At 47.2% G+C, this 17,929-nt stretch overlaps 1 protein-coding gene across 1 annotated transcript in view; it reads left to right on the forward strand.

Moving 5' to 3' along the window:
• The window catches only part of LOC118771526 (tensin-3-like), a 44,354-nt gene that overhangs the window by 19,328 nt on the left and 7,097 nt on the right, over positions 1 to 17,929 (forward strand). The window contains exons 14-19 of the mRNA XM_036519532.1: positions 841 to 1,944; positions 8,387 to 8,544; positions 8,960 to 9,092; positions 9,941 to 10,021; positions 16,933 to 17,083; positions 17,602 to 17,929. The exon at positions 17,602 to 17,929 is cut by the window's right edge and continues 118 nt beyond it. Of these exons, the coding sequence (XP_036375425.1) occupies positions 841 to 1,944; positions 8,387 to 8,544; positions 8,960 to 9,092; positions 9,941 to 10,021; positions 16,933 to 17,083; positions 17,602 to 17,929 (1,955 nt within the window). The remainder of the gene's footprint in view (positions 1 to 840; positions 1,945 to 8,386; positions 8,545 to 8,959; positions 9,093 to 9,940; positions 10,022 to 16,932; positions 17,084 to 17,601) is intronic.

Consider the following 17,929-nt stretch of genomic DNA (forward strand, 5'->3'; position numbering starts at 1 on the left):
AAAGGTATAGATAGTAGAGCTGTGGTACTAATTAGTAAGGTAGTCTGTGGTCATGATTATTTATTTTGCCAAGAGTTCAAGCAAATGCAGACACAGACTTTAACTCCCGAGCTGCAATTTCACTGGAGTTCAATACTTGTATGTCAATATACATTTGTTCTTTGCTAAATATTGCAAATATATATCTGGCACATTTGTCATTGCGACAAATTGAACATGGAAAAATTAGAAGAAAAGAATTGTTATGTATGATTATTTTAAACAGCCTTTTCAGAAATTCCAAATATGAATCGTTCAGGTGCCCCCGTGCTGTCCCCTCAAATGCTCTTTTCAACGTGATAACACTAGATGATCCAGGTGGGATATGTGTTCGGTACAGGAAGCTTCAGGTGGGATATGTGTTCGGTACAGGAAGCTCCAGGTGGGATATGTGTTCGGTACAGGAAGCTCCAGGTGGGATATGTGTTCAGTACAGGAAGCTCCAGGTGGGATATGTGGTCGGTACAGGAAGCTCCAGGTGGGATATGTGGTCGGTACAGGAAGCTCCAGGTGGGATATGTGTTCGGTACAGGAAGCTCCAGGTGGGATATGTGTTCGGTACAGGAAGCTCTCAGAGTGCAGTCTCATGCGGATGGGCTGGGTCTGGAGGGTGAACAGATGTTCTCAGGCAGTTCTCTGTCTGGGCGCTTTTGTGCGTGCGGCTGCCTGCACGGCGTGACCTCTTCACAGCGAGCGCCCTCCGGTAACACACGGTCGTAGCATGTGACTTCAGGGGGCCTGGAGCTGGGTGAGCCAGATGCGCTATGAGAGTCTGAAAGGACTGCGTTCTTCTCTTTTTAGTGCTGCACGCTCAGGGGTCCGAGGACTGCGGCCCACACGTCAAAGGCAGGCAGAAGAGCCTGGAGAGAGCGCCGGCGCCGGTGGCCGTGGCTGGGAGGACGGACCACGGCGACCACACCCTATCTGCCAGCAGTGACTCGGGGCTGTCTAGCGCCTCGGCGTGGACCGGCCGACCCTCCGGGACGCAGCGGGGGCCCAGCAGGCAGGAGCAGGCCGACCTGAAGAGGCTCCTGAGTGGGTTTGGGCTGGAGGGCCAGGCCCCCTGCGGGGGGATGTCGGGGGACCTGGCTGCTGGGGGGCTCCGGCGGGCCGCCCCGGGCCAGCTGCATGTCAATGGAGAGACGGGGCCGAGGGAGCGGGAGACAGACATTCTGGACGACGAGGTCCCCGTCCACGACCTGCACAGCGTGGACAGCATCGGCACCCTCTCGTCCTCCGAGGACCGCCACTTCGGCGGCCACAAGGGCAGCCAGAACTCCCTGCTGTCGGACGAGTTTGGGAGCCAGGCCGGAGAGGAGCAGCACGTCGCCTCGCCCCCTGACCCCGGAGCCGGGCCAGAGGAGTACGAGCGCGCCTTCAGCGTGGCCAAACAGATGACTGTCCCCATCCCCCGAGCGACCCAGCCCCTGGCCTTCGGACAGAGCGGCTACTCCACACAGACCTGGGTCCGTCAGCAGCAGATGGTGGCCGCCGAGCAGTACAGGTATCTGAGCCCCGAGGCCGACGCTCGGCTCTCTGCAGACAAGCGGGACGACCATCCCAGGCTGCCCGCAGTTCCGGACGGACCCACTAGAGGGAGCTGCAGCAGAGACACTTTGCAGAGGACTGGCGGCGCATTGCGCAAGGAGCCCGTCGGCTTGGGCTCGACCAGCAGAGAGGAGGAATTTGCCGCTCTCACCGTGGACATTGACCAGTCCATCGACCAGCTCAACCAGTTGATCATGGACCTGGACCCTACGTTCGTGCCCCTCCCAACTCGGTCAAACTCGGTCAAGAGAGATGGCGGGGGTCACCTGGCCAAGTCGATCACGCCTTGCACCAATGGATTGGGTAGCAGACCTGTAGATATCAATGGAACAGTAATGCAAAAAACCCACCAGTCAGGTAAGACCCTATGTATAGCTAAAGAAATTCATGTGTTATGCTTGATTGTACTGAGAGATGAGGAAAGTAGTTTATTCAACGAGGAAGGGAATTGGCAAATTATTCCATCCTCCTTCCTTGTTGCAAGGTAGAAACATTGCAAATATTGAATGTGAAGCATTTTAAATTCAAATAGCTCCAAATTCAAATACTCTGTTGTTCAGCAGAGTATTGCTGTTAGGCTCTTCCACACTGTCGGTGAGTGAATAAAACACAGTTGTTTTCAACACCTCTCGTCCTGAAAGCCTAACGCACATCAAGGCTGCCAGATGCTCACCACATTTTCAGGCATCTTGACAAACGTTGTTTGAAGCACGCTCTGCCCAGGCTTGTGTATCCAGAGCTCCAACCAGAGCTATCTCATGCTGGAACTGGCATGACGCGGGAGTGCAGAAGGTCTGCTGCTTGTCCTTGTGAGGCACGTTTGTAAAACTCCGCACAGACGTGAGACACCGGGAAAATGCTATTTGCCATATAATGGTTCTCGCAGTGTTTGTTGTCATAACCTGATTTTCTTATGGCTAGTGCAACCACTTTTACGAACAGCTGCGCGTGCAAATAGGAAAGTAATCTATTGACTGTGACATGTGGCTGTGTTAAAAGTTTGTATTGTATGCGGTACACAGGAAGGCAATATAATGACAAAAATAAATGCATTTTTGTAGCCATACCAAATGAGCAACCGCCAGTTCTCCAGCTGAAGTAATTGTTTTGAATAGGCCTTATCTGATCCTTTTTTCTACTATAAAGTAACCAATGAGAAGTCGGGAATTGCATATCTTAATCGCTACGTTTGTGTAGAAGGGTGAGAATACTCTTACACACCTGCAACTGAGTGCTTACCTTTAGTGTGCACTCATGTGTATGCTCAGCACAGCGTCAACCTGACAGACAAATGTTTGCCCTTATGGTTACAGAGCTGGCTAATCAGCAATCCTGCAGCAATGACCGATAACAATACGACCGATAACAACAGTCAGCTTCTTTTACCGTCATATTTGCCCACATAAATGCCAGCCGTGTTTTCTGCAGTAGGCCTACGTCAAGGAGAGCTGAGCATCTTGGATGCATGAAAACGTCTGTGTGAATGAGAAACAGCTGTTCGCAGGGGTGTTCATACCCTGCTGCTCCACCTTACCTGCACATGTGTGATCCAGCTCTGGCACATGCCACGATGTTTTGCCTATTTTCCTGCGCGGTCATCGTAAGCGAGTTTTCCTTTCCCGGAGTGTGGGATTAATTACTTTTATGACCTTTATGTGTGAGCTTTATTTTATTTTGCAGCTTTGATGCAATGTCATGCCTTTAGTAATCAATACCAGTTTTACCCTTTTTATTTGGTTGGTTTATATATGGTTATAATGTAATGCATAGACTTCTTGTCTAAGTCCAGCCTGTAAAATTGGCTTTAGTGTACCATAGCGGTAAAGAGCAGGGCTTGAAAGCCAAAGGTTTCTCATTTGACCCCCGGAGGGACAAAATTACTCAACCTGATTTGGCCCAGTAGAAGTACACTTGTGGGAATGGATAACAGGTAAAAGTGTAATCTCTACACGTTGCTCTGAGTAAGCCAGTCGGCTATGCAACGCGTAATGAAACTAGAGGCTCACAGAGCAGGAATTTCTTTTGTCATTTGTGCAGTTCTGCTCTGACTCGGCTATCGAATGTTATCGTTTTCTTTCAGCTGAGAGTATTGATTCGCGGCGTCATTGTGTAAGGGCCGAGGAATGCTTTTGAAGCGAGAGATGGCATCTTTTCACAGGCACGCTCGTCGCTTGACTCATGTTCCTGTAAGTTCGAGCGGGGCAATGCGGCGACCGGCCGGACTCAGAGACCCGTCAAACGAGGGTATCTGATTCTTACCTGCAAATACACATCCGGTGAAACGAGACACTGCGATCATCGGACCGATTACGAAAACGACAGAGCTTATAACACCCAAAGCGAGGCTTGGTAAATGGATGATTCAGACAGTGTTAAACAGTAAGTGTCAAAAAATGTGCGGTGATAAGAACATTGCGTACCATGCTTCAAATTACAGAACCTGCTTTTGTAAATGAAAGCAGCGGCTACACGCAGAATTAAACACACATTAGCGTGCCAAATTGGTAAAACATAATTGTATGGTCTGTTAATTACAGCGCAGCAGTGGCAGCATAACAACAAGTAATTGTGATAATTTAGTAGATGGGCTTTGTAGCGCAGGAGATATATTCTGAGGTTATGCATGACAAAGTATACTGGTAAAACTGTTCAAGTGCTAATATAGTGATATGCCACAGGAATGTTCAAAAATCATTTGGCAACTAATAATAAGCAGGAAATATGGGAATTACTCAGCTAACTACACCCTTGTGACATTGAGAATGTGACTAGTTTACACTACATAAAACTCGACTAGTTAAGACTATACAAAATGTACAGACAAAACTGGCAAGCATTTTGCAACATTGACATTACACACCCTAAAGAGAAACAAAACTTAATTTTGACACAAAGGAAACTGAAGAAGGAAAATGTGACTTTCTACACAAGTGGTAGATGACTGGCTTTCTACATGACATCATCTTAATGCAATAATCCAATGACCAGTAACCCACACAGAGAGTGAGTGCTTCCTTGTGACAGAGGCACCTTATACTAACACAAATACATGATGTCACCAGCAGTGCTACCACTGTTGTGTCCACACAGCTCTGTCTTTCAAATAGCACAGTGGAGCTGGCTGTTAGCAGTGTGAGTCATTGACACCAGCATACCTGTACCTGAAAAAGGGAAGAGGGGGAAAAAAAGCTATTTGGAGTCCGGTGAAGTTTGTGGAATTTTCATGTGAGGTACGAGTTTGCCCTTAAGCGAAACATTTCCATTTGGACTGAAAGAGGGCCCTGTTGGGTGAATGCCATGTACAGCCCGCATGCTGCTGTTGCCGCAGATCTAGCCATAACAGGACTTGGTATTCAGGGTTACGCGTTCAAAGTGTGCCAAGCGTCAGGTATGCATCTTAGGATCTTAACATGAGTGGCAAGTTTTTCTTACATTGTGTTTGATGGGTGGAATAGAGCCGTCATGAAAAAAAGACATAACCTTGTTTGTCTCCCAATTCTGACTTTGCCTGTGACATTTCATTCATGAAAGCTGTGATTGGGATGTCATGTTTCTATAACGGAATTGTGTACCACATTCCTCTGTAGGGAGAGTTCGGAGAGTTCTTTGGTTAATCCATGGGCTACTGATGCACACTTGCCCTCATAGGGTAGAAATTCACAGGGAGCAGAAAATCTGTAGAGTGACTGTAGAGTGAACAGAATGCAGAAGACATCTTTAACTGTGATAAATGTGATCACTTTTATTATTATTATCTGCTTCTGGAAGGCATGCTCTTCTGAGTGTTCATGTTCTTATGCAGTGACCCTCCCCCTAGGTGAGTCTCAGTGTGTCTGCATGACTCTTTCAGTGAGTCTCAGTGTGTCTGTACAGCTCTTTCAGTGAGTCTCAGTGTATCTGTATAGCTCTTTCAGTGAGCCTCAGTGTGTGTGCATGACTCTTTCAGTGAGTCTCAGTGTGTGCGCTTAGCTCTTTCAGTGAGTCTCAGTGTGTCTGTACAGCTCTTTCAGTCTCAGTGTATCTGTATAGCTCTTTCAGTGAGCCTCAGTGTATCTGTATAGCTCTTTCAGTGAGCCTCAGTGTGTGTGCATGACTCTTTCAGTGAGTCTCAGTGTGTCTGCATGACTCTTTCAGTGAGCCTCAGTGTATCTGAATAGCTCTTTCAGTGAGTCTCAGTGTGTCTGCATGATTCTTTCAGTGAGTCTCAGTGTGTGCGCATAGCTCTTTCAGTGAGCCTCAGTGTGTCTGCAGAACTCTCTGAGCGATTCTCACTGTGTTTGCATAGCTCTCTCAATGCGTCAGAGTCCCTCAGTATTGCTGCAGGCTGCCGAGTTGCTGTTGACAGCACTGAGTGTGTGCGGATCAAGTTGTGGTATGCCTGTCGCTGTTATGGCACTCGGCATTACAGCTGATGCTTTGTTTGCTCCGGCTGGGCTCAGGTCTGCAGCCTGCCAGAGCATGATCTGCATGCCGGAGAGCAGGAGTACCTCACCTGTGCCAGGTGAACCTGACACTGAATACCTGCAGCTCAGGAAACAAGCAGCGTTCAGCCCCGTGCAGTCAGTGGGCCTACACATGTCATAGGTGATAAAACAAGACTCTCACCCGAGCTCCTGCCAAATGAAATGGTGTAATTCTTTGTGGCAGAAGAACTTTTGAATCGCTACTGAAGTCTGGAGCATATTCACTACTGCTAATTAACCAGCTTGCATACAGAAACTTGAGTCCATTATAGTAATTAGTATGCTTGTCACAGTCTCATCACAAAGTGTTGGCGAATGGATTTTTTAATATTTATTTTTCCTCATAGCCAATATTTGACCTTGCTGTGTTATTGTTACACAATCCTGCTGAAAATGACATCACGTTCGTGAGCGCTTGTGTGAGTCTGCATAGACGTGTGTGTCAATGGGTCTGTGAACACATTCATGCCAGTGTGTATGTGTTGGTTTATGCGTGTGTGTGCGAGCTTGCATATGTGTATGTGAGTGTGTGTGTGTGTGTGTGTTCGTGTGTGCACATGCATTCATGTCTTGTGTTTTGCTGTGTGTTTGAAGGCTAGAGCTCTGGAAATCCGAGTGGGACAGGGAGGAGGCGGGGTTGGGGAGGGGGGTGGGGGGGGGGGGTGTCTGTTTTGGGCTGCCATCTCCGGGAGCGGCCGTCTGCAGACAGCGCAACAGCTGGACGTGCGGCGCATCTGGTGACCAGCTGTGCGGGAGGGATACACATTCCTGCGCCTTGCTGTCGCGCTCCCGGAAGCGCACGCCGAAACGCTCGGCCGTCTGGGAGCCTCCCTGCTCCCACAGCCTGCATAGAGGCATGCCTGTATAGAGGCATGATGTATTAATTGTGTGGTGTCTAAGTTGGATATGAGCAAGCATATAATGTATATAAGTGTGCATAATGGGACAGCCATTTAGGTCCCTTTCAGCTCACCATTATCAGGCTTTTTCCTAATGCAGTAGTTGCCTCACCCCCCTCTCTCACCGTGGCTTTTATAATTAGCACTGTGCATTCACACCTTCCTGTATTTCTCAGGGTACCAGTTCTCATTGTGTGCTTCTATTCACACCCGGGTGCTGAGTGGAGCTGAATCACAGACACAAACACAAACATCGTCGGCCGTCTCTAACCCCCCCCAAACCCTCAGCCTCAGGAACACTGCAGAAACAGCTACCCCTGTATCTTTCTCTGCTGTGCCCCCCCCCCCCCCATCCCCACCCCACCCCCCACCCAGACTCACTTTCCTACCAGCATGCTGTTCACAAAGCATTTTTTTTTAATTGCATTCCATTTTAGTCAGTGGTGCTTTCTATACCCCCACCCCCCTTCTATTGCCACAGTGAATTTTTTTCTCTGTGTGCGATCATCCATCTTGGCAAGCTGGTCGATCCCTAGACAACCAGGGTAGGAATTCGCTCACTGGGCTCACGTACCAGCTCATGGACAAACCCCAACATTAGAACAAGTGGTGTGAAAGCACAGTGTGGTGGAGGTCTGTTGGCCTACTTATATTGCCGCAGACGGACTTCAGTTAGAGGCTGTGTAAGGCACAACAGTGGCAGTTAGTAACCAGCAGAGGTAGCCAGCATGTACTCAACACTGGGGTTGTGGGACATGCCCTCCAAATCCATAGGGAGAATAATAAAAATGGAACCAAGTCTGTGCTGTTGAGTAGCTGAATCTTGTGGCCCCCAGCATATAATTATCTATAATTTATTTGTCTAGCAGATGCATTTATACTGTGTGACTTACATAGCTTATATCTGACATGTTATCCATTCATGCAGATGGATTTTGACTGGAACAATTGAGGTTAAGTGTCTTGCACAAGGGTGGAATGGCAGCTCCCCACCTAGTAATCAAACCGGAGACTTTTGGTTTATAAGCTCAGCTCTTTAACCACTGAATCACAACAATGAGTGTCTCTGATTATTGTAAATTGCTTCAGTGATGAATTGAAAATAATGATTGTGGCTGTGTGATATTTTGTCATGTTTGGTAATTTCATTTTGCAGCAGTGTAGCATAGTGGTAAGGAGCAGGACTCATAACTGAAAGGTTGCCAGTTTGATTCCCCACTGGGCCACTGCTGCTGTACCCTTGAGCAAGGTACTTTGCCCAGAATGCCTCAGTAAATATCCAGCTGTATAAGTAGGTAACATTAAATAAATTGTAACCTATGTAAGTCGCTCTGGATAAGAGCTTCTGCTAAATGCCAATAATGTAATGTAGTGCCATTGTACCTGTGTGTGTGGTCACTGTCCAATTGACTCGCCCTCCTCTGTGTCCCTATACAGCCATCCCACCTGGTGATGTCAGAGTGGAGAGATCCCACAGCCTGAGTCGGCAGGGAAGTGATGTCACAGACTGCGCTGGATTCCGCCCCCCGGGCTGGGGTCTGGCGGAGGAGTTCCTGAACTCGCCCGTCTACACGCCCGACCTGCCGCCCTCTCAGGTTAGGTGCTGCACAGTTATCGCCCGCCGACCCTGACAGTCAGACGCCAGGGTAGTGGCCTGGGTGCCAGTTAGTGGGGAGTGCCAGTTTCCTTTCCCGTGTTTAGCCTAAACAGGTTGAGGCTTGAAATGATATACATCCAAGTAAACAGAAACAGAATCAAGCTGTCCCAAGCTAAATGACAACTAAAGGACTTGTTGCACAAGTTAACTTGTGATGGGGCTTGAAAAGTATTATGCTCACACTCACTGTTATGGGAGTGTTGTTAGCCTGGTCTGACACTGTTTCTCATTCAACGTCTGTTTTTTTTTTTTGCTGTAAGTTGCTCTGGATAAGAGTGTCTGCTAAGTGAAAGTAATGTAATGCGATATAAAAGGGTGTTTGTGTCTTGGTCTGCTTTTCTGGGGTGTCTCAGCGGGGTGTCCTGTACAGGAGTGACAGTTTGGGGTACAGGGGGCAGGTAGAGGAGCTGGATGGCAGAGTGGCAGCTGGCAGCGAGATGGTTCCCCCCACCCCTGCTTTCCCCATCTCTCCCCCAACGCCCTACGGTAAGAGACCAGCCAGCGCCAGGAGCTCTTCTTTTCACTGATAGCGTCTGTCAGAGCGTTGGTCCTTGTATTGTTACTTCCGGAATCTCTTTTGCATTATGATGGTCATATCCAGATCACCAGTCTCTCTCCGTTTATCCTGTGTGTGTGTGTGTGTGTGTGTGTGTGTGTGTGTTTGTGTGTGCGTGCGCATGCATGCATTTATTTGTGTATGTGTGTGTATGTGTGCATGAATGCATGCCTAAAAAAATTCACAAACCTTGCATGGGATACATCTGCTGGAAATGAGTGGCAGCACTGGATTTCGGGGCTGCACTGACTCAGTTAACCACAATACAAAGTTCTCTGTATTTATTGTGCCTATTAAGCAACCCTCCACCCCATGCTAAACTCCAGCTTGTGCCAGTATGGTCCTTTTTCAGCCTTATAGTTATATACAAACATGTTTTGAAGTGTCAGAGGATGTAAAATCATTTCTCATTGTGTGCATCTGTGAAGGCCAGGCACTGATCCTTCACTGACTGCCCACTGACAGCTAGGTTATTGAAATATGGTCACATAACCTCTGCTTCATGAATACAGCAGCGTTTTCTGAACACAGATATGAGTCACATTTGAGTACAAGTAATTTAAGACAATTCACTCCAGAGAATGTGGTGGACAGATCCTGGAAACACAATTTTCACTGAGCCATCCAAACATCTGCCTCTCTCTGTTCAGTTTTCTCCAAAAGACAAAACAAAAAAAAAAAGTAGTGCACTAAACCAGAAAGCCCAACATTTCCTGCTGGTTCACGGGCCAAGACTTAAAGACACATCTGCGCATCTGACTGTCTCCTCTCTCCACAGTGAAAAGCCTGTCTGAGTTCCCACACACCAGCGGCTTGCCCCAGGCCAGCAGCCAATGTGGAGCCTACAGAACCCAGCTTGGTAGGTCGCTGCACCGGAGTGGGCGCTGCTCCTGTGACAAATTCATTCATTTTACCTTTATTCAGTAGATAAAACTTTCAATACAATAAGTACAGTACAGTTCTTTGGTTTGGTATCCAAAATATGGGTTTGACCTTGCTGTGGGCCGAGGTTGTTGAAGCCTCCATTTGGACAAGATGTGTAGGGATAGAAAAAGGGACGAGATGGGGTAGAGGAGGGATGCCACGAACTGTTGACACAAAAGAAAGTGATGAGAGGGTGTCTTTATACTTGAGGATGGGAACGGGTTTGTTAATTGCATAGGGATGGTCTAAAAATTGTCCTGAAGTTCTTTGGAACTTCAGTTATCCAGCTATCAAGATAGCTGGCAACAGCTTCTCTTTCACAATGGCCTGGCAAAAGAGGCTAGATGAAAAAAAGAGAAGGACTGCAAAGAATTCTACACAGCATCTGTCATTAGCATGCTTCTCTCCTGGTGTGTGTTCAAAAGCAATGACATCATAGATCTGGACTAACCTCCTCCCACCATTCCCTGATCTGTGGGGTTTGTTGTCAGGAAACATTTTTTTCCCTGGAAATGGAGAGTGACATGTTAGAATCAGACTGAATCACAATCATAAGACGCTGGTCATTAAGCTGTGGTGTTATGTAGCATGTGGTCTACAAAATCCATTGAAGCGGTATGGAAAAGGCATGACTCACAATCAGAATGTGAGTGAACCACACACACACGCACACACGCACACGCACACACACACACACACACACACACACACACACACACACACACGCATGCACACACACACACTCACTCACACATCCATAAGTGTGCACACAGATATACACACACATACACCCATATACATACACACACGCATACACACATGCACCATGCACACACACAAACACACGCACATGCAAACTCATTCCTGTGGTGTCATAAAACTCAAATGATCAGATGACAGGTTTGTGGTATTTGAAGATGATTTGTTGTGCTATTCCCTGCTCTGGTGAAGATCAAAAGAGCAAGGATTTACTGTTTCTTTCAGGAGAGCATTTTTCACAGATCATTTGAGCTACTGTTAATGCTTATTTAAAACCATAAATAGCTAAATACTGGCCTAAAGGTGATGAAATTGTTCTGTAGACTGTATTCCAATGGGTGGCATTCTGTCTCTGTTCTAAATCTAAATCAGATTGAACTATTCTGACACTCAAAAATACAAGCTTCACGTAGAAAATGCCTCATGTATGATATAGCTTTGCTCATGTGATTGAAATGATTAAAACACCTATGCATTTAGGAACTAAAAGGTATTAAAAACCTCTATGAAAGTAAATTTGTACGGCCATGGTCAGTTCTTTTTATAAAGTCTTTCTTCTTTATAAAGACATGGTTTCTATTATGGCTTTATAATGACAGTGAACTACTGGGCCCGATGTTCGAGCACATTCATGAAAAGTGTCCATGTAATTAAAAACAGATTTTCTATATATTGTCCAGACAGACAACTCGGTGTGTGTCACACTGACAGTTCTGTCTCTGCCGTCATTGAACCTGAAAGTGTTCAGATTTACTGGCTCAAGGAATGTTCTATGTTCTAATGTTCTCTAGGCAACGTGGTCTAAAACAGAACATCCGTAGTCAGCATAAGAATGCAGACAGCAGCTGAATCTCCAGTTACCAATCAGAACCTCAGAGAAGGAAGAGGGAAGGGATGCAGGGGCTGAATATCTGGCTATAATAGAATATCTTTGTGTGTATAGTGTACATTTGGCTGATTCTGACCGGGTCAATTTGACCATGTCTGGTCATCATGGTGCAAGCAGACTGTGAAAGGAGTTATCCCCATGGCTTACCCTGCTGAGTTACATGTGATCCTTCAAACGCCGCAGTAAAAAAAAAAAGATCCAAGCTTTTCCTCTTAAACACCATCTGGAAAACATCAAGTGACCAGCTCCTTAGAGGAGATGAGCGGCGAATCAGTGCTACTTAAGGAAAAAAGACATTGACCATAATCCGTCATGCACCCAAAAGAATGCTGTTCGTCACTACTTACATTTTGGTTTTGAGAGCAGCGACTTATTTTCCTCTAGTCTTGTAAGCTGCTGCATCTGACCTGTCAGCAGCTATGTTAAAAATATCTGTGAGATATTTGATATTTGTCAGGATGTAAAGATGTTTCTTGCCTACCAATCCCCAGAGGCATTTACAGTTCATGCTGTGGAAGTTCCTACAGGAAAGATTCCTGTCTGAGACACTGTGGAGTTGACTCCATTAGTGTGAATAAAGACAGACTGCTTCAGCTTGTGTAATTAGTAATAATTAACGCAGCAGAGAACAGGGTCAGTTGGGAGGTTTCAATGCATTTCAACGTAAGTGTGAGGTACATGCTGGAAGAATTAGAGTGATGTACAGCATTGAGTTGCATGTGTACATTAAAGAGCATGCATAGAGAAAATCCCTTTTTGGAAACTCATGATTACTGTAGTAATCATGAGTATTACAATAAAAAGTTCATGAATCTGAGAGCCCTAGTGTCCATGCAGAGTGTGAGAAATAGATTTAAACTGCTATGAAAAAGCTTGTTTAAAAATATGTACTTTGAATGAAATGGATGTATTCAATTTTATGAGACAATCCATCCCCTATTGATAATATGTTATTGTGAAAGTGGTTTGTTCGTTCATTTTTACAGAGTTCCATGCTGACCATTACAGAAACAAGAACTGTACAGGCACAGCCCGATGGCTGTGACCTCCTCTAGTAATACAAAGTTGCTGTAGAAGCTCAGTCAGTCAGTCAGTCAGCTGGTGCGTGAGTCGGTCAGTTAGCCACTCAGTCAGTCAGGGACACATTTTGAGCGCTGCTTTCTCCGAACCCCCCCCCCCCCCCCCCCCCGGGTCCCCCTAGAAGGCTGCATAGGCCGGGGGGGTTCACCTCTCTGCATTCTTTGCTGAAATTTGATAGGGAAATAAAAACAGTCTGGAACTTGATATTTACTGCAGATTATTTGTGTTATCAGGGATTTCCTGTCAGAATTTGAACTGAAATATCCTCTCTGTTTTTAATTCTTGCTGAACCAAGACATACTCCCCCGGACTCCCAAGCCCCCTCGCTGATATCCAAATCCGCTGAAGTTGCAGTGATTTGTGCGATAATTAATGGTCAACAAAGTCATGAATTTATTGCAATGGCTTCAGGTCTTACAGTCTACAGGAGCATGTGTCCGCATTCGGGGTGTGCTGTCCCTGGGAGTTTGGCTTGCAGTCTCAGGCTTGAAATAACATGGGTAACACAGGGAGGCACTTCCCATTTACCGGTCACCTTTAAAATCGCCTCGATACGTTAGTGTTAAAAAGGTAAAGGTGGGACCATTTAAGGGTGTGTGTGACCCTTGACCTTTAACAATGCTTTTTGTTTGTTTGGAGGAAGATGATTGTGTGGGCAGAGGAACAACAGCCAGCTCTCCCTGCCTGGAAAAAGTGATTTCAGCCGTGAATGAGGGGTAGGACTCACCCACTAGACTAGAGTCATCAGTCATTAAATTACTCATTTGCGTAGCAGACATCATTATCCTGGGTCTGCTACACAGCTCAGACTTCACCTGTTACCCATTTATCTGGTTGGACACTCACTAAACTGGTTCAGGCTGAGCAGTGCCCCACCTGGAATCAAACCTGCAACCTCCCGGTCATAAACCCAGCTCTTTAACAAGCGTTGCCACACTCCTGCCAGGCAGGCCGAGTGCCACCGCAAGTCTGGGACAGTCGGGGAGCTATTTTCCATCTGGGCCCAGGAGTGAGCAAAGATTGCGGCTGCCACCGCTCTCGTAATGACTTCATCCGTTCCCAGCCCCGCATGGCTGGGGCTGAGACTGGCTAATTACGGAAAGAAGTGAGGGAGAGGGGAGGAGGGTGGGGACAGAGAGAGGGAGAGGGGGGAACATATCCCGATCCTGTGAAAAGAACCGGCTCCAGTCTGAGAGTGCCCTGGGCCAGCCTGTCGCTGTCTGAGGAGTAGAGCAGCCGAGGTGGGACCGAGACAGGGGCTGACGGAGGCTGGCTGGTTCGCGTACGGTCTACAGTGGGGTTCTGTTTTTCTAGCCTTAGAGACCCTCTCAAGTATGACCACTTCACTGGGTATGTACACTCATCCACTCATCTGTGTGTGTGTGTGTGTGTGTGTGTGTATGTGTGTGTGTGTGTGTGTGTGTGTGTGTGTGTGTGTGTGTGTGTGTGTGTGTGTGTGTGTGTGTGTGGTAAAAAAAAAAAGAAAAAAAAATATGCCTTGAAAATATGTACAGTCCCAGCGCTCATAGAAGGTGGTATTTGATCCTTGCCAGAGAATACAGTTTGAGTTTTTGAAGACTTTTTTTGTGAGGCCCAAAACTCAGCATATAGTGGTTTTCAGGGACCAGAGGCTGCGGTATTTGTGAACTGTACCCGGAATGGCCCTCTGAGGGTCGTCTGGATGATGTTTTCGTAGTTTGGGTGGTTTCTGTGCTGAAAGGAACTCATGATTTATGCTCTCGGCGCAGCTTGGCGGGATCTCTCCTAGAGGAAAAAAAAAGCGTTCTTCTGTGTTTTGTTTGTGTTTGCAATTACAGTGCCTGCCTGACCTGTTTTTAGTCCAGACAAGATGTAGAATGCATCTTCATTGTGCATAAAGTCAGGCTCTGAGTAATGGAATTTTGGCGGTCATGGCATCCCCCGAGAGGAGATTCATTCTCGACTCGATTCACCTTCTCTTTTGAAAAATAGTTTTCCAGCAGGAGGTAGCATGTTCCTTGCAGGGACAATCACTTAATCTTTTCCAGGGTGTTTGCATTTGCCATTCACCAGAGACCTCCTGGAAACAGCCACTTTATCACTGCTAGAATAGAGATGCTGAGGAGAATCAGGGCACGGTGCATTGTGCATTGTCTCTCATATTTCTAAGAGATTTTATATCAGACTTCCTCTTTGTTCCCAGCACTGACGGCTGGAGTGAATACAAAGGTTACATTTACATTTATTCATCATTTATTTTATCCAAAGCGACTTATATAGGTTACCGCTCTTTACAATGTTACCCATTTATACAGCTGGATATTTTACTGAGGCAATTGTGGGTTAAGTACCTTGCCCAAGGGTACAGCAGCAGTGCCCCACCGGGGATTGAAAAAGCAACCTTTTGGTTACGAGTCCTGCTCTTTAACCACTATGCTACACTGCCGCCCTGTTTGAAGGAGGTCGGGTAACCTGAGTAACACAGAGGTGGGGTAACACAAGTAATTCGAGTGATGGGAGTAATGCATAGGGCAAGTAATGCAAGTAACACAATTGGTGTGACACATTTTCCTGTGCATCACCATGTGCAGGTGGTGCAAAGCAAAAACTGTATGGGAAACAAATCAAAACTGCTCCCCACCTGTTTTCATATGCAGTGAATGTGCTACTTTTCTCACAGTTTGTAAGACAGTGGGGCTGGTTGTTGTGGAGGGTTGTAGGGGTGGCTTAGGATGATAAAGGATGATTTTTAGAAACGGGAGCGGCCAGAATTCCGTGGACACTGGAACTCCGCGCACAGGGATGGAGCCCATATGGTGATGTAATCTGGAGTCCAGTGTCCACCCCCCCCCCCCCCCCCCTTTCCCTCTCGGAGTGGAGCGCTCGTTAGGGCTGGTCTGCCTGGCAGGCCGGCGGGGCGGTCGCGGCCATCTGGAAGGCATCGCGCTCCACGGGGCTTCGTTTTAGGAGGGCTGGAGGCGAGTCGCGCCGCTGGCTGCTGCCTCGGAAACTTTAACGGAGGAGGGGTGCTCCGGGTTCCGAATGTCCCGACTGCGCCCCCCTCTCCGTCCCTCCTCGCTGTCCCGGGAGAGGGGCGGTCCACGTGGCTGTCAGCTGCAGGGGTGCACCCCACCCATCCCTTCTACAGTGCCGCTGCTCTCTTGATTGAGCACAAGCTCTGGTTTATTGCTTTTTCCTCCTTCCTCTTTCTGTACACACTTTGCTTTTTGCTTTCCTATCAATCCACCTGCCACTTGTGCGTGCCATCTTGCAGTTTTTTTTATCTCCAGCTCGTACCCTCTCTGGCCAACCATTGAAACCTGGTCATGCAGCGCTTCTATTATTGTTGACACCTTATGGTTTTTGCTTGTGTTGTACTCTGCCTCGCTTTGGATAAAAGTGTTGGCCAAATGAATAAATGTGAATGTAGCAATACTTCCTGGCTCCTAATGTTGCCTACAGCTGATCAATGGCTTCCTTTGACCCTGTCAGCCAGGACTGTATTAATCTCTGTGTCTGATACTCTTAAATGAGAAACTGGGTAAAATTACTGTGAAGGGAAGAGGGGGGATTTTTGTATTCCCAGCAGCAGCTAGCAGTAAACAGTGAAAGACTATTTCCACTGTCTTACTCATTTCTGGGTCTCGGGTTCTGGCTAGTGGTGTAGCCGTCGGGCGGGGGAGGATTGAGACAATGGGAAAGAAACACTGTGAGTTCCGAGTGTTCAAATCTGGAGTTTCTGTTAAGAAAGAAGAAGAAGGATTGCGGGATGGCATTGTGTTGCACTCAGTGTGAGATCCATGGGATTAAGGATCTTGGAGAGGCCGTGAGGATTGTGTGAATTAAATTAACTAAAATGAAAAGTATTGCATTCGTTTTCTCAGGTTGCACAGCGGTTGGAGGGTGAGGCTTCATGAACCCAGTGGATGGAGCTACCATCACTAATTTAATGATTTGAACCAGTCATGGTGCTATTGTATGGGAAGCAAGTTTTTTGACTGGTGCATATGCTTCAGTATGATTGACAGCACCTGGAGGCTCCATCCATTCTACTACTATTCCAGTACCTGCTTTTCACCTTGCAGTGAGCCCTTCACCGAGAGCATTTACGTCCCTAAAAGCAATGTCTCTTTTTACAGAGTCCAGAGGTTATCCAGAGGGCATCAGTCATGCCCCAGTGTCCTCAGATGGGGGTCTGTACCGCTCTGGCATGTCCATGACATCCTCCACCTGCCAGAGACCACCGGGACCAGTGCGCTCCATGTCGACTGGCGGTCTACGAACAGAGAGGTATTACAATGCCCATCACTCCTTGTTTCACATGTGGTTACGCTCTGCGCTTACACTCTAGGTTTGTTGTTCGCCTGTCCTTCTACAATCTTGATTGAATCTCACCTTAAAGTTATGTATTTTTACTGAAAAGTAGGCATCCATTTGTAAGCTCTTCCTCGCTGTTGTTCTTTTAGTATTATAATTTTTGTTACTTTACTTATATATAATAAATAAAAAAGATCAATAAAAACGTTTGCATGCTTGCATCTCTTTTGTTGTATCATCATATCTTTGTTACAACTCACCCAGGGGATTGAGTAAATTTGAAGGCCTCTTTATCTGTTGTACATATTAAATGAACTGTGTGTAAACTTTATCATGTATTTGACAGACATACACTTTGAAATCTGAGAGAGTGAAGCAGTTGATTCCCTCTTTAAAGTCTGATGCCGGTTGATGGTTTGTGTTGGAGGGTTATATGTTGCTTGGGGTTAAACTGTGTGGCTGACTGGTCGGCTCTCTCTTGTGTTCCTCAGTCCCTCTTCGGGACAGTCCTGGGTAGAGGGGGGCGTGAGGACCCCCTTGAGCCGGCAGTCCTCCCTCACAGGCTCTGTGGATTCGTCCCGGCAGTCCCCACCCCTGCCGCAGCCCGGTCCCCTCGGCCACAGCTCCCCCAGGGGGTCCCAGAGGGGCGGCGGATACGGCCTCAGCCACTGCGCGGGGGCGAGCTTCGAGGATCGGGATGCTCCTGCCTCGGCCTTGGGGAACGGGGTACTAGAGGCGGGCCCGGGAGCTCAGCCGCCCCTCCCAGAGAAACGGAGGGTGTCCGAGGGTGAGCGGTCGCTGAGCTCCCTGGGCTCCACC

The sequence above is a fragment of the Megalops cyprinoides genome, chromosome 24 (genome assembly GCF_013368585.1).
Source record: "Megalops cyprinoides isolate fMegCyp1 chromosome 24, fMegCyp1.pri, whole genome shotgun sequence".
In the NCBI taxonomy this organism is placed as follows: Eukaryota; Metazoa; Chordata; class Actinopteri; order Elopiformes; family Megalopidae; genus Megalops; species Megalops cyprinoides.